Below are 17,302 nucleotides of genomic sequence, written 5' to 3'. Positions count from 1 at the left end.
TAGACCGAACTTCCATACAATTGGCATGTAATATTCTCTAGCCCTTCCAGGTGTATGGAATGAAATATCTTTCTACATCTTACTCTAATGGTGGTAATAATAATACACTTAAAATCAACTTGGATTATGAGGGTGCCATGATTTTCAGCACTTCTTCTGTAGAAACTTCATATTTTTCCTTGTCTGCATTATAATATTCTGGTTGTAATATTCTAATTTCAAATTCAAGATACAACCTGCATATGAAAACAACAGGCATCAGAACTGATCATTTCAAAATCAGTCCAGCAAACCATGGTTAATTATTCCAACCAATTTAATGATAAGGTATTTTCTAGAGATTTTCATCAAAACCAGGTATGTAGCACCTCTGTGTTATTGTTAAAGCAGTGGTGAATTTTGAGTGCATCAGCACAGTCACGTCTCGTTCCACAAGTGGGCTCCAGCAGATGGCACGGTAGCATCATGCTTGTGCACCCAGCTCTCACCCTGTGTATTAATTTAGAAAACCCAGATCTTCATTCTTTTAGTTTCTGTGCATAGGAGAAGATTTTTGAATCTTGGAGGAGAAGGATGGTAAGTAAGAGTATTTGAAATTTTTAGTAAGTTGTTGACTAGCAGCATCTGGAAGGATGTCTCACAGGACTGAACCAAAATGTCCTTGTAAAACAGCAAAGAACAAGATCCAGAATTTTAGCAGCATAAGGAACTTGGACAAAATGTGGCCATCAGCACTAGCATGGTATTGAAAGAGAAGGTAATGGATACTGTGGGATTCACGTCAACTCTGATAGTGAAGATCTTCCTGAAAGCTTGAGGATTTCTTTGCTACTTAGAACTGCAGATAAGAAAAAAGGAATGAGAAGATGGTGAAATGCATCAGAATATCTACTCATACTTCTTCTTACGAAGAGACACAAATAAGAAATACTTATCATTTGAGTCATCCCCTTTATTGTACATGGCTGATAGTTCTTGCTGATACAGTGTGTTTCATTCAGTATGTACACTAAATAATGCCATGCTGTCCAGAAATTAGCTGTTGATCTTCAGAATTGTGTTCTGCACTCATTTGGTGATTTGCTGGTGTGTTCTCTGGAATTGGAGTCATGCTGGTGTTAGGATGCCAAAGCCATTGCTAATGCTTCAACTTCTGTTGAAGTTTTTGTTTTCATGGCCCGTTCTTTTTCATCCAGCCATTGCAATCTGGCTCATCCTTCTGAAAGCTCCAAACATGAATTGTGAGGAAAGAATTTCAAGCAGTATGACTATAGCTGGGACTTAGAACTTCACTAGTATTTTGCTGTACCCCAAGGTACAGAAGTTTTATTAAACTTCTCATTGCCATTTCCTGTGATTACATAGCAGAACTATCCTTTCTGCTTTTTTTCTTAAAATGTCAATAAGATAAGAACAAAACAGACAGGTGTTTGGAACAAAACCTTCTGGAAGGAAGATCAGATAGCCTAGGAGAAGATTTGTCAGGGTTTTAAAATGGATGAACTGGTGATCCAAAAGCTGGCAAAGGAGGCTTTCTCTGTGGCTAGTTAGCTGGATGCTGCTACTAGCAGTGATTTGGAAGGCTATGGGATAGAAAGGGATCATACCAAGATTTCCTAGAGTTTGTATCAAAGAAAGAATTTTGCTGGAAGACAGTGCTAGTATACTTCTGCTTCTTTGGTCCACACAGCGAGCTCAAGGATGTCTTTTTCCCTCTGGTTGTGGTTGCCCTGCCAAACTGTTTTTACAGAGAACAGGGATTTTTTTCAAGGACATCCAAACATGCCTCTTCAGCTAGATGACCAGCTAGTATGTTTTGGGAGGTTACTTTTTTACTTTTACAACCAAAGTTACAGTTGCTTCATGGAATTCTAACCTTCTTACTTCCTGAAGCCATTTGAAAATCCCAGAGAGAAGTATCAATTCAGCAAACTTTAAGAGTGAAGAATTCTGAGGGTAGTTCTACAATTACCAGTTCAAAATTGGTTTACTGTTTCTTCCATTGTCTTTATCTCTTACAAAAAATGCTTTGTGCTTTTTTTCACTTGGTTTCTTAGAAAAGCAAACATTTTATTAATAATCAAGACATTTATTTTTAATAAATGTTTCATAAGAAACAGTTCCTACCTCTCCCGTGCATTTATCATACTTTTATTATTGACCAGCCAAAAAATGTAAGATTTCAAATAAAGTCTGTATCTGTGAAAGAGGTGGTTGCTGTCCATGCACTGAAAAGTACAATCTGTCTAAAATACCTAACATGAAGTTAAATAAAAATATTCTATTTTCTATGTTTTGTTTTTTCATAGTTTAAATATTTGTATTAGAATATATATTTTGTTGACAGATGTTATCTCGGAGGGAGCACTTTACTAAATCAAGTAGGCTTGAAATCTCTGAATCTCTTGGGCTTTTCAGGATTTGTAGCAACATTCTTCCTTGATCACACAGATTTGATGTGTTAATCAAGGTGGACACTGCTCTAAATCATGCTACTTAATCGTGCACAACATATGTCTTTCAGTTGCCCAGATTTGCTTTAAGTATTCTTTTCTATGAACTGTTTATCCTTTAAATGACTTTATCACTGGAATTTTTTTTCTCCTGAAAAGTGGGATATTTCTGATAATGGCTCTAGTAACATGGTTTTTTCATTATGTGCAGTGTGCCTAATTCTGGTTGTTGTTACAAGGTTGATTTTTGGGTTAAGCAACTTCTACAACAGCTTCCATTAATGCTGTTAAAAGTGCAACTGCTCTTTGAAACGTAACAGGAGATTTACATTCCAGTCTATTAAGGAACAGAGAGGTCTGGAAGCAGGGTTGGCAGCAAGGGATTTTAGGTCCTGTCAAGTTCACCAGCACAACTAATGCAGCGCGTCATCTGAGCATGGAAAAGCCCTTGCTGGATGAATGCAAGATTCACAACCTTATAATCAGAATTACCTCAGAAAAACCCGCAAAACGCCCCTTGTCATCCTTGAAATTCTGCAGCCATTGCAGGTCATCCCAGAAATATCCTCTTCCAGCAGCTGACACTTGTTTCATGGATCCAGAAATGGAGCTGCACCAACAAAGCTGATCCAAGAAAACTTCTTCCAGGAGCAGCTGGTCATTGTTCATGCTGTCCTTTGGTGCAGCTGTACACAGACTATCCGGTGCCCCTGCCAAAACTGTAGCAAAGCTTTTCAATACTATCAAGGTTGGCTTAAAAAAGCTGTCCTGTAGCAAGATGTCAAATACATATTGAAAGAGACCCCACTTTCGGCAGCTTGTGGAAAATAAATCTGCCAGAGGCAGGGCTACAGCCATGCAAACATGGGCTTGGGTTCCCAGGAGCACCTGCCAGAACCCTATGGATGCGTTGGACATAGGGTAGATATAGATATATAAAATTGACTTCAGCTTTCTTGCCAATAATTTCTGTCTGTGCTGGTTGAGCACACTGTTTTTTCTGTATGTATTTATTTAGGTTTTTTGGGATTCTTTCAGTTGTGCACTCTCCTGATAGTTTCAGTCTCTTGGTTCAGATCCATAAACTTTCTAATTGTTTTGTTCTTTTGCCCCTGCTATAACTCTTTGTGAGAGTAATGTTTTAGGATTTTTGACATGGTTTGACATGTATAGCACAGCACATGGCTCTTGGTGCTGTTCATATGCAGTTTATGTTTCCACATGGAGTTACCCTGTCCCTTGTGCAGAACTTTGTCTTTGCGAGGTTCAGGAGGCTCTTTCAGTCTGTGTCTGCCAGGCTGTGATGCCAGTTGGCAGCAGCCCTGCCCTCCAGTGTATTTACCACTCTCCCAAATTTGATGTCAGTCAGAAATGAGATGAAGATGCATTGCATTCCATTTTCCAGGTTGTCAGTGAAAACATTCACCTCAGTATCAGACCCCAAAAACATGATTCAGAGCCACCTGCCTGCTAAGCCTTGAGTCTAACGCTGCAATCAGCTTTCCACTCTTTCATCCAGACTTTATCTCCCAGCTTGCCCACAAGGGTGCCAACGGAGCCTGCAAAAGACAGGCTGCTCTTTCCTCAGATACAGAGCTCATTATTTCATTGAAGAAGATGATCCAGTTTCCTTGGTCAGCTGGTGCTTTGTGTTCTAAATCATTTTTGTGTTCTTCCTGTGTCTGAAAATGCTCTGTATGAAGACTTGTTCCCTGCAGTCCAGCCTGTAGCTCCCCCCAACCTGTTCCTTGCCTTCTTTGAGTTGTTGTCAAAGGTTTTATTTCTGGTTCCCCAGAAAATCAGTTGGTAAGAGACTGATTCTCCCAAGGGGAAAACTTTGGGAATTAGAAGTTCTCTTTCCTAAGATGATGTCATTGAGGAGTTCTAGCATAAATAAAAAATTATTTTGCTATCACGTGCTATTCAGTGGAAAATTTTCACTGAGCCCTACTTCCAAGTTACATTTCATCAGACACTGCTCAGTTTCTCCATAGTGAACTAGACCCAAAATTTTTTGGTAACTGATTTGAACTGAGTGTCAACTCATTACATGACAGAAGATGGATGTAAAATTCCACTTCTATCCAAATGTTATTCTTCTAAAGTGAAATCCTAATTTTTTACCCATATAAATCTGATTTTTTTTTTAGGAGTTCGTTCCTGTTAAGTTGTAAAAGTTGTATAGAATGTGCACTGATGATGTGGTGCATTTTTATTAAAAGTATGTGAAACTGGAAAATCACATGAAACTCAGAGAAGAACAGTAAAATTAAGTTAAGCAAGATGAATGTATTTGTACATATTTGAAAGTTTATGACTTTGCTTATAATTTAGGAGAGGAGATGCTGCTGTGAGTAAGGATGTGTCCTGTGTACTTGTGAACTGATTTGCTAATATGTAACTGGACTATACTGTAATATGGCATCTATTTTAATAGTTCTTCCAATGTCTTAAGCATTTCTCTGTTGTTCCTTAATTAAACAGGCTGACTGTACAGCAGTTTACAGAGTTTCCTGTGTTAATGTTTTGCAGTGGCTGCAGAAGTGCTTTGGTCTACCAGGGCTCTAGGAGTACACTGCAGTTCATAGATATATTAGGAATTAATCACCCCCTCCAACTGAGCAGTTAATGGATATTGATCACTTTTTTGTCATGAATTGCAGTGTATTCTATCATTTGAGTGTTGTTTGTCAAAACTTTTTACAAATTGCTGTGCAGGACCTTGTATCACAGCTGGTGTAGTTTAAGGTTTGGACAGAGTCACTGTGAATGAAGCCCTGCTGTGAAATAAAAGTCAAAAGGCATCTTGGCATCCCAACCATTTCCTTGGGAGAAGATTACAGCCTGAGTATGTTGAACTTTATTGCCATGGGCCTCATGACAGTATTCAGAAACATGCATGGCATTTCTGTTAAAGAAACTCAGATGTGCTGAGACGCGAGGGATGGCATTCTTGTTTTTATCAGTATCTTGCAAAAAAAGTGAAATGCTTTTAGGCTTTTGGGGTACAGTAAAAATACAGTGACAAATGTGTAATTTATGCACATAAAAATTGAGGTTCCTGATTTCCTAAACATAATTTGTAACGAGGAGGAGGAAATGACTAAACTCAAGCCTAGACGGAAATGTATTTATTGAGAAAGAGTGGGGGTGGAGGGGGCTTGACAGCTCTTCTTTGAGTGAAATGTTGTTTCTTGTTTTCACTTGCTGTGAGATCAGGAGTAGGATGGAGCTGCATAGAGAAAATCTGTTGCATTTGCTAGCTTGTGAATGTGTGGAGTAAAGCAAAAGGAAACTTAAAGATCATAGAAGACTACGTGTTTGTGTAATTGCATCTAAACTGCATCGATTGAATTCTGTTCCTTATACCACTGTGCTTCAAGGGCAGGCAAACTTATGAGAATTCAGGGCCAGGTGAAGACAAACATGAAGTTCTTCAGGAAGTAAAATACCTCTAAAATAAAACTGGATCTCGTGCCTGGAATGGCAGCTCTGCAATACCTTACATCCTGTTGCTGATAGAAAAGGTTCCTTAATTAAATGGTCGTTGCAAAGGCTTCTAATCAGGCAGAAAGACCACAAAGTCAAAACAAATCAGTGAGGATTCTCCTGGGTTGGGTGCTGTTCCTTTGTCTTCTGCACTGGCATCACTCTGTGGCATGATGGCCATAGAGGGTAAGGAAACTGTTACATGTGGCATAATTTCAGAGCTCAGGTCAAGTCTGTGATCTGGACTTTGTGTTCAATTATTGCTGTCAGACCAGGTAGCAGTGTGAGAAGCTGCTCATCAAAAGCCCATAGAGTGATTCTGATCAATGTTAAACCTGGAAACCATAGACAATAAGAGTGTACTTTCCTTGGTTTTATGAATTGTGAATCCCTGTAGCAGTGTTTAAGCAGAACAAAAATTAAATTAAAAGCTTGTGTTAATGAGTGACACATTGAATGTGTTAGGGTCATGTATGAAGAAAGAGTTGGTTTTTGTGAAATAATAATTTTGAAAAGCTCTATATATTCTTAGCAAAACAAGAAGTTTTAAAAGTAATGAGAATTATGTAAGGCAGTATCTTCTGAATTTTGAGTTTCTTCTAGTAGTTCTGCTAAGAGATAAGACAACAGGTAGTCAGCTCTGTGGACCTTCTCAGTATGTCTGCTTTTCATCCTGTTTCTCAGGTCCTCAGAAGAGTTCCATTTAATAAAAATGTAACTGCTTCAATAAGGTTTGATTTCACCTTTGTCAACAAAAAAAAAAGGGAAAAGCTTGATCTCACTAAAAATCAGAGCATCAGCTAGCATTGATTTGCCTAACTTCACTAGGCAAAGCTCTATATGACTGTTAGCAAGAAAGTAAATGCACATTAATTTTCACGGAAAAAAGCAATTTTGGTTAGGATTCCAATAAGAAGATTTTAAACTTTCATGTTGAGTTAATTATGTGATGTTAGTAAAGATAGTATAAGTGATTATTGTCATATTGGCATTTATTCCAACAAACTCTGTAATTTTAACTCTTGCTTTAGGTGATGGCTTTATCTGTGAGGTTAAAACTTGTGGTTTAAATACTTTTAAAAGTTACTTTGGAAATTCCAGATAGGTCTGTGTCTTTTCAGCTGTTTCAAGACAGCATAGAGTTATATTAGCTATAATTAGATATTGTGAAATTGTCAGTTTATTTACTTGGATTTTTAACTCTGCAAAGATTAGATATCAAGGACATTGATGGTAACATCAGTTAACATAGAATAGGTTTTCTTTGATCAAAACTATCATTTTTAATTGTTCAATTGCATTAATATTGTATTTGTAGACGAATGAATAAAATTTATGCAGCTTATCTAATGAAAATTAAAAATAACCTCATTAATATTATAGTTACGAATAACATTGCAGTTCTACCTGATTAATCCCTATTCCTTTTAGCAAAAAAAGCAGTTTTTCTAAACTGTTGAATTCTCTTACTGCTTTAGACAAAAATAGTAGTCCTGTGCATTAGGATTGACAGTTCATATTTCCAAAATATAAACTGCATCAATAATAAAAATTCTGTGGTTCAGTAAAACCCTGCCCACATAATATATCTGTAAGAATTAGGATTAAATCCTGACACCAGTGAAGTCATCTGTTGAATTTGTAACTAATGTTTCACCTGCAGTTTGTAGCCAATGTTCTGCACATAGTTACACATGCTGACTTAACAGTTCTTAAAAACATGTATGACCCTAAAGTTTCTGGCACTTTTTTTCTGGATTCATTATGAGCTTAGTCCTGCAGGGTGATGAATGCTCTTGGTACGCCTGAAAATTGACTTCACTTATTCTCAAGAGGGACAGTGCAGTGTTGAGCATTACTTGAGCAGTATTTTTAATAGAGCATGCATGCATCCTACTGTGCTGCCAAAAAGGTATGGATCAAGTGCTGCCCTGTTCAGCTTTTTAGTTTGGATGCATTCACTGCATGCTGTGGTGACTTCATGTGATAGTCAGGCCTGTGGGGAATTCCATGTATTTATGGTGCTCCTGAATGTAAGGCAAAATTGGATCCCAAGTTTTTGGCATACTTGGATTTCTGGAGGTTATTAAAAATGTGGTGTCTGTTTGAAAAGCTTAGTGCCTAAAGCAGAATGGGTTTTAACACAGGAAGATCCTGTATCAGGTAGCAGTTAATGAGAGAGACTATCAAGATGAATTTTAGAAGAAAATTCCAGCCGAAATGTTATCTTGCTATTCCATACATGTCTTCTAGATTTTTATCATGTCACTAAGAAAGCAGAAATCCCTAAGTGTAAGTTATTGTTCAATGCAGGAAGAGAGGTAATTTTTGTGCACTGTCACTGTGCTTCACTGGCTTGGACTTGCTCTTGCGGGATATCAGAGGGGGCTTAAAGGCCTTCTTGAACCTGGGCCTGCATGTCCAGTAGCAGATCAGGGAATGATCCTGGGGTGACTTTGGCTGTTCATCACTAGGACCACGCTGCAGAGGGCATCTCAGCTTCATGATGATGTACAATGCCTTGTTTTGCTAGCAAGACTTCCACGCAGTACTTGTTCTGAAGTCAAGAGTGAAGAGCAGATTTGACTCTCTCCTCCAGCACCAGAAGCCTGAGCCACCTACCAGATTCCAAAAGCCATCAGTGCTTCCCCATATCAGCCCCATGTGTCCAGTCAAGTAGTCAGAAGCTGTAACTTCCAAGCTCCCAGCTCTGCATTCTAATGGCAATATCGAAGCACCAAAGTTTTGCTGCATATTGAAACTGACTGGAATGTAAAAGTAAATCACATGCGTTGTCAAAGTAAGTGATGTAAGGAAAAATATTCTCCTTTTATTATTCACTTGTCAATTCAGTGGAGCAAAGCTATTTTAAGTGTACATGAATTCCTGTAAATCTTCCAATCTGCTACGGAGTTCAGCAACTGTCTGGATATATGATCAGTATGGCCAGAACAATGTGCCAGGTTTTCACTCAATTAGGCATGGATTCAAAGCAGTACTCTGCATATGTCATGGTGGAAGCCTGTATTTCACTGTCAAAGGACCTTGGTTTTTTGATGATTAATTTGCTGAAAATAGTTTTTGTTCCCCAGATGTGTTTCAGCTTCATTTTGTGCAAATTAGGTGGAACAGCTTTGATTATTTTATGGTATTTGATTTTTGTCTACTTCTGTAGCAGCAGTAAGAGATATTTTTCACAATTGGTAAAGACATTATATATAAGGCAGCTGGATTGCATTGTTTCAGGAGTCTAAATTAATTGCCTACAACACATATATGACATTTCCAGTACTTTGGTTTGTCTGTAAAATTGAGAAGCTGAGATTTCAGTGCAACATCTCTTTTACCTATGGCATTCTGTCTTGCAGCTACAAAGCAGGTGAGCAGTTAATTAGTTCCACTCATCTTAAAACAATAGTGTTATAATTTATTCCTAACTGAGATCACTTTATATGCCTTCTCATATACTGGAGAAGAAAAAAAAAAAGATAATACTTCCATACTCCAAGTCCATGTACTGCTGACATAGAATATGTGGAGAATTTCGTACTTGAAGGAAGGAATGGAAAAATAATCTAATGTGTTGTTTATATGGTGATGATATATATCTCTGAGACATATGTTAGCTCTTGGAGTATTGAATGCTCTCTAGGTGAAGATACATTGCTCAGTTTTTATAAAGATATTTTTATGTATATTTTGGGTAAAAGCCCGAACTCTTTCAAATAATTTGAGCTAAGGGATTAAGTAGGTAACCTGAAAATGAGGATGGATTATTTTATACCTGCTTATAAATAATCATGTACAGAAATAAGATATGTATTTCTTTGAAAGATGTTGCATATTCCTAAAGATTGGAAAGTCAAATTTTAAATGGGAAGTGTTCTTGTTAAGTGAAAAAGTACTAAGAATATTTATCATATATTAAACTAAAAATACATGTGCTAAATTCCAAATGGGGATTAAGGATATGGATAACAATAGGAAATAATGGAGAAATGGAAAATTAAAAGCAGCTGAGGCTGTGTCCTTTAGCCTTATGCTCTGAGATCTTACAAACTAATTTGGGTATGTTATATACATATCACAATACTAAGAGGCATCATTGAAACATTTATTGAGTTTCTCAGTGTCCATTTTTGTTTGTTTTCCTCTACCAGACTGGGATGTGTTATGAAGTGTGAGCACTTGCCAAACTCTTGTCCGTGCATGGTTAGCATTCATGCATTTGTGCAGAGTTAGACACACTTGAAACCCTCAGTAACTCTGGGCAGAAGTGAGCCTTCACAATTGTGAACTTGTTGTATGCCTTTTCAGAATATATATGTAAGCAGTTTTCTAAATGCTGCTGTATTTAACTGTAATGGACATTGGTATTCTGTTTAGGTGAGCTGGATTAAAGTAATAGAAGATGAAGTATTTGTTACTGAAAAATCACAAAGGTTGAAATAAGCTTTAAAATGATGAGAAGTAAAATAGTCTTGTGATGAGTTCTTTGGTCTGTTGTTCTAAACCTGCAGTCCGCAGTCACTCTGCAGCCATTTGAGAGCAAAGAGTGAGATGAATACAAATAACATCCTAATGATCCTTAACATGATTGCATTTGTAATGTAGATTTAATATTTCTGCTATCACAATTGGCTCTTGCCAGGTTTTTGCTAGTTGTTCTGTTTTAGAGAACTCTGATATGAGATGAAGGCATAACTGTAAAGTCTGGCAGAGGAGCGCTTGAGATATTTCAATTTTGGCACTTGGTCAGTTGTTACAGTTAATAGGAGTGGTTTGAGTTTCAGGGTGCCCCCTGTAACAGGGGTTGTTAAAAATATTAAAATGAATTGTTCCTCTGGAAATGTTGGTTGTCCATCCATCATCCAGCGGCACAATGGTGATACATTTGTCTAGTACAACTATGCGCGTTATTGTGTTCTTTAGTGGTGGCAAAAAGAGCTGATGAAAAGAACCCACCTGATCACTTTCTTAGAAAGTATAATTTTTAACTTTTCTTGGGTATTTTTTGTTCTATTTTTCTATAGTCATAAAAATTCAAGTAGTTTGTTTTTTAAATATTAAGTTACATTCCAATTCTGCTTTCTTTTAAAAGACTTCTGTAATAAAATCATGACTTTCATCAGCACAATTACTAGTTGATTTACTTTGGCATACCCTTCTCTGCCTAGAGAGACATGAATGACACACTTGACTGTTGAATGAGGCATTCAAACACTTGAAGAGAATGGGTTTTCATCTTCTTTTGAAGTTAACCTTGTGCCAAACTTTTGTAGAGACTGTGGAGGTGATTATTTCATATTGCAAAAATGTCACTTCCTTCATGTAGACGTTTTGAAAGGGCATTCTTTGGTCATCACATCACTTCCATTTTAGTCAGGTTTGCTGTTGACCCAAATGGAAGCAAACTGCCTTTTCATTGTTTCCTAGATGAGGAGAACTTTCCTTATTATACGTAAACTATGTCAGTGAAATTGTATTTCAGACATATGAATGAGAAATTGGCTCATAAATTTCTAAAGTGGGAAGAATCACAGCAATGCCTGTCTAAGAGAAATCATGAGGAGATACACATATATGTATATATGTACCCACTCATAAATCGTGTTATTCTTACATGATATCAGATGATTGAAGATTACATTGTGTGTCAGAAGGATGCCAGAGGGACTCCATAAGGCAGGAATGAAATTATAGTGCATAAAAAGGTTTTGCTTATTTTCTTCTATGTTTTTTCTTGCAGGATTGTTCATCTTCAGAAGAATACAGCATTGCTGCAGCGTTGCTGCCCCTGACGACTGCCTTCTATAGGGTAAGTGTCTATTGAAAACCACTGCTGTTTTGTATTTTTTTACACACACACTTTATTAAAATGGAGAAAGTGATGACAGGAGATACATGATGGATAGGAAGATTCATTCTAGAATTTGTTGTTGTCAATGGAAATCATCAAAAAGACTCGTATGGGCATTACTCCAGAATGGCATTTATTGCTGTTGGATCATTATGATTATGAGACACACCCAGAATTAAATGCAGGCGTATATGATGGGTTACAGAATTATCACTGAATTATATTTAGTCACTAAAATAATAGAAAAGAGTAATTTCTGATGTTACTCTGTAAAAACTATTTATTGCAGTACTACTTTGTTTAATTTGGCATGTTAAACATATACTGGCCAATATAATACAATGGTCACTGTAGTAAAATTGGCCAATAAAGTACTTGGCCAAAAGTACAAGTTTTCAGTCTGTGTAGTTGTTAATTTTGGAGAATATTATGAATCAGTTGTTTTAACTACATATTTGTTTTCAGTTTCTTGTTTTGGTTTCTTTTTGGGAGGGAAAGTGCATAATGTTTGATAGTGGCAAAATACAATGTGATAGTAAATACAAAAACACAAATAATGCAAGTTTTGTAAGTAATTCTTTCAGAAGCAGAACTCTTGTAGTATGACTATATTTGTTTCAGTGTCCCAATACAGTACTGTTTTCACCAGTTCTGGGTAGCTCCAGTCCTGCTTTTTAGGATGTACATACCTGAGGAGATAAGTTCAGAATGTGGACTTGCTTGCAATATTAAATAGACTTTGTTTAATGTGAATGTTGTTATACAACCCAGTTTGGGAAAGAAGTGTTTAGTCATTGGTGATTGGTACACTGTGATATTGCAAAACAGTAGTTGCTGTGACAGCTTATCTAGACATTAATAATACAGAAATTGAAAAATACAACCTTCCACGTTTCAGATTGTTTATGAGGCATTAATGAGTAGCCATAAGTAAAATGCAGAACGTTTCTTGTTTCAGCTGAATGGAAACCAAGATTTCCGCAACAAAAAGCTGAGAAATAAGTCAGTCATTTTTAGTTCAAATCATACATTCTAATCAATTTCTGGGGTTTTTTTAAACTAGAAATAGATTCTGTCATGTTGTTCTTAGAATAAAAAATGTTGAACTTTACCAGTCATAGAAAACAGAATCATCTGTTGAACACAAGAGCAATTTTGACGAAGTTAGTTGTGTAGATTTCTTGACTTTTTTATTTAAACTAGTGCTTAACAACACGTAGGGAGCATAAAATGGCAGAGTTTTTTCCTCTTCTGATTATTTGAACTGTAAAAAAGTTTTATTTAAATGGGTTTTATTTCATAGCTGTACATAATACCCCACAACTGCTTTTGGGAAAGCAGTAGAGAGTATTTTCATTCTCTTATGTTAGGTAGCATGGTGAGATGTTAAATTTTTTGATCCCAGCAAATAGACTTTTCCCGTCTTTAGTTCCAAGTTTATCTTTCTCTGTTCACTCTGTTTTGAGTCCTTGAGTAGCAGAACTGTTGTTTCACATTTGTTGCTGCCACAAATACTTAACTTGAGGGAAGACCTAATGAGCCGTAGAAATTTCCCTCTTCCTTATTTTATTCTTACTACTGCATACATTCTACATTTTGAAGAAACTTCTGTTTTCTTTTATTTTCTGGTTTTTAGTTTTTCTTATAAAAATATCCAACAGAGTCCACATAGCTCTTCACCTTGAGAGGTACAGGGAGTATTTTGGGGTGTTGCAGCAGTTTTGTTAGATTCCTACCTTGGTAAAGTTTTATCAAGTAGGGGAAGAAAAAAAAAAAGAAGACAGTAAAAAGAGATTTCTAAAAAATCTAGTATCAGGAGTGTTGAAATAAACTTGAAGTTTTGATTTCACCATCAAGCAGAGCAAAAGTCTGTATTGAATGTAGAATACATTTTAGTTGCATATATACACATATTTTTTGGTAGGGGTACCAAGATCTCACACCATTTCTCTCACAGAAAGTTCTCTGAAATCTTTTATTAATAGCCTAGACTATTTAACTCTAAAAATACACTCAGGAAACTGTGAGTCCCTGGATGGAAGAAGCATGATGAGTTTTTTAATGTTCCTGACCTGAATTAAAAATTAAAGTAACCTGACTGTTAACTTGCAAAAGCCAGCTGTTAGTGCATAATAGAAAAAGAATTTTGTTTTTCCCAGATCTAATCCTCAGGTTCAGTGATGGTCCCCTTTGGTATGTCCCATTAGATACAATTCTTTGGCAAAAGTACTTATTTTGGTATAAAACTATTCATACTAAACACAAACTGACATGCTGTTCAGAACATAAGACTATTAGACTAACTTTGCAGTGATTAGTTAAAATTTAGATTAACAGTTTAAGGTTCAGTTTGGAATTTGAGTAAAAAATTACACTTTTTGGAGGATTTTTCAGCCTGTCTAGAGGTTTTCAAAATTCTGTCATAGACTAGAGTGAATATGTTCTACCTGGCATGAACCTGTGCTTCAACATGAAGAATTATCTGACCTCTGCCATATGATTGTGTTGATGCTTCCCAGGCATGAAGCAGTGCTTGGCAGAGTGCAGTTGTTTTATTGGTGTTTCTGTCCTCAGAATACCGTGTTTAATGCCAGCAGCATATTAAATCTCCTTTCACCCACCCCTGTGGAGACTGAACAATGTTCGTGGTAGCGAGGAATATACAGGAATTGTGCATGTGGCAGTGACACGGGGTTTCATTTGTGTGTGCATTGGTGTAATTGCACAGGCAGTGCTCCAAATCAAGTTATCAGTGACAAAATTTGTAGTAAATCTAAAAATGTAGTAGACTTTTACCAGTCTGATATTTTACCATCTATGTTTGCTGTAGCATTTTGATGGGAAATTGTGGTGGGATTTTGTGTCACGGCATTTCATTGTTAGTGTAATTCCTGTTGCTTCAAATGAAGTAGTGAAAAGAAGTTACACAATATCACAGTTCACGTTATGGAAGGACTGTTGTGTACATGAAATGTTAGGTTTCATTTTATTTATCCAAGACAAAGCAGAGCACTAATGAAACAATTACCTGTTCTTCCTAAACAACTTTACTGTATTTTACTGCACATAGCGCAGCCACCAAGTGTTTGAGTTGTATAAATAATGAGAAAGATGTGGTTTTGTTTGAGTTCAGCAGATGAGCTAAGAAACTGAGCAGTAAGACTACAGCTTGGAGGTGATGTTGGTAAGATTCTGGAATGGTTATGTCATGCATTAGCCTCGAGGGATTTTCTAAATATCTTTGGAAAAACAGCAGAAAATTTGAAGAAAGGAACAAGCTGGCATGATGTAACCCATCTTGTCTTAATGTCTTTGCTTATTTAAAAACTAGTCTAGAGTATTTCTACACAGATCCAATTAAAATTACAAGAAACATCACACTGTGTACAGCGTGCTAGGAGCTCTTGGGATGTCTGGTGAAATTTCAGAATTCTCCCTGAAGTCTGGTGACTGATCTATTGTGAAACTTGATCAGGCAGGATTTGATCGCACTCTAAGTCAGAGCTGATGGGATTAAAGTCATAGACAGGAAGTCAGCACTGGTTGCATATTTGTGGCCTGGAGTAATAATTGAATTTTTCTAGAAAAAATAGTCCCAATGCTTTTTAAAAATTTTAAATATTGGACACAAGCTGTTAGCGAAATGTGACTCATCAGTGACAGTGGACTTTGGTGTGTACTGTTAATGTCACAAAAACAAACAAATTTTTGCTTCTGGGTTAGAAAAAGGTTTTAGTTTACCCTTAGTAATACTGCTGGAATTTTGTTTAAAATTGAAACAATATAAATAAAATGTATTTATACGTGAAGATAAAAGAACTTTTCCATGTTTTCACGGTACGGGTGACCCATGCGTATTCAGTATGTGGTCACTTCTGTGTGTGAAGTGGAAATGTAGTGTTCCTTGGTGCTGTGGAAAAGAGCTCTTGTTCTACGTGCGGGAAGGCAGGACAAGAGGAAAGGCACGTATTTTAATCATGTTTTCCTTTTATTAACTCATCAAGGAGGACAATTTGACGATTGCATAACTGGCATTGTCCAACTCACAGGGTTTGGATTCCCTGTTTCATCCTGGGCCCCTGCCAAGGTGGCAGGATGTGGTGAACGCCGCGCTGCATTTCTGGGAGGCTCAGAGTGCAGCCAGGCAGGATCAGTGGCAGGCACCAGTTCCAGCCTGTCCTGGACAACACCACATGGAGCAAAAGCTGGTCCCCACTGCTGCCCCAGGCAGAGGCCACCTCTCTATCTGCCCTCTCTTTGCAGCAAAGCTGATGTTTGACACTGATCAGACATTCTTTCTTGCATCCCTCAACCACTGAATGTTAGACAAAGTTACATTCCCCTCTGAACCTGATTGTGCCGGTTGTACTACAATTTTCTACCTCTCAGGGATCTTTTCCAAAATTTTGTAACTCAAACTTTTTGGTTAAACTGCATATAATCATCTTTGTTTCCATACCTTTCTGAGTATATTCTACCACATTGCATAGTCCACAGTAACGCACTTGCAAATTTTTTGTTGTTTGGCATTCAGAAGTGTTTGAATAAAGGAAGTGGCACAATAAAAATACGCTATTCTGAGAGTAAGGTTTTCTCTGTGTCGATATTATGAATGGGCTTCCACATTTGTGGACAAACATTTCTTTACATTGCAGTATCCAGAGCAGTATTATTTTTCAGAGTCACAGGTGTTTAATTTAAATTTCTGAGTCAGTTGGTTTTAATGGCTTGATGTACACTTGGAGAGTGCTGATCTCTCTTAGGCAAAAATAACCCAAATGCAGCAAGATGTCTCACAGTTTGGATGTATTACGTTCAAATTGACATTTGTCTTTAAGCAAAATGTACTGGAGACTGCTTTATAATTTTTATGTGACTAAATTATGTAATTCTTGGGAGGGACAGAGGGAAAAACTGATTTTTTTATTATTATTGTTTTATTTTAATGCTCTAAGCCACAAAATTTCAAATAAAATTTCAGTTGGATACTGATGCTAATTTTTTTGTAGCGCTTGAAATGGAATGAGAGAAATGAGTCTGCAGCTTTACGGGCTGGGGCTGACTGAAATCCTTACAGTATGGCATAATTGGGCTGTTCATCTTCATGGCTGCCCATTTTTCATTTGTAATCCATGCTCCTGTACCTTTACTGAGAACGGAACAGAATTACATAAAATAGGAGACTTTATTCAGTGTTTTTAAAAGAGCAAAATCTGGTGTAAATCATTTAACTTAAAACCTTTGAATATAGCACAGAACATTTATTCAGGTCATCTTAAGAATTATCCTGGCAGCATTTTTGTGATGAAAAGGATTTTAGTCCAGGGGGTTTTTTTTACAATCTTCAAGGTGAATACAAAAATCGTAATTTAAGTAAAAAGTTGAATTAATAATAAAATGTGATACAGAAGTATTTCATGTTAATACACCAATAGAAATAATTCTAATGTTTTCCATAGTGAGATATGTATGCTCTTTCATATGGCATAATGACATGAAA

The 17,302-nt window shown here is 36.8% G+C and overlaps 1 protein-coding gene across 1 annotated transcript in view; it reads left to right on the top strand.

Moving 5' to 3' along the window:
* SBF2 (SET binding factor 2) overlaps positions 1-17,302 on the top strand; it is a 188,810-nt gene that overhangs the window by 111,702 nt on the left and 59,806 nt on the right. The window contains exon 17 of the mRNA XM_017727347.1: positions 11,692-11,760. Within this exon, the coding sequence (XP_017582836.1) occupies positions 11,692-11,760 (69 nt within the window). The remainder of the gene's footprint in view (positions 1-11,691; positions 11,761-17,302) is intronic.

This window comes from Corvus brachyrhynchos, unplaced genomic scaffold (assembly GCF_000691975.1).
Source record: "Corvus brachyrhynchos isolate BGI_N302 unplaced genomic scaffold, ASM69197v1 scaffold542, whole genome shotgun sequence".
Classification (NCBI taxonomy): Eukaryota; Metazoa; Chordata; class Aves; order Passeriformes; family Corvidae; genus Corvus; species Corvus brachyrhynchos.
The sequence above is the reverse complement of the archived record's forward strand: the minus strand, read 5'-3'. Positions and strand labels throughout refer to the sequence as shown.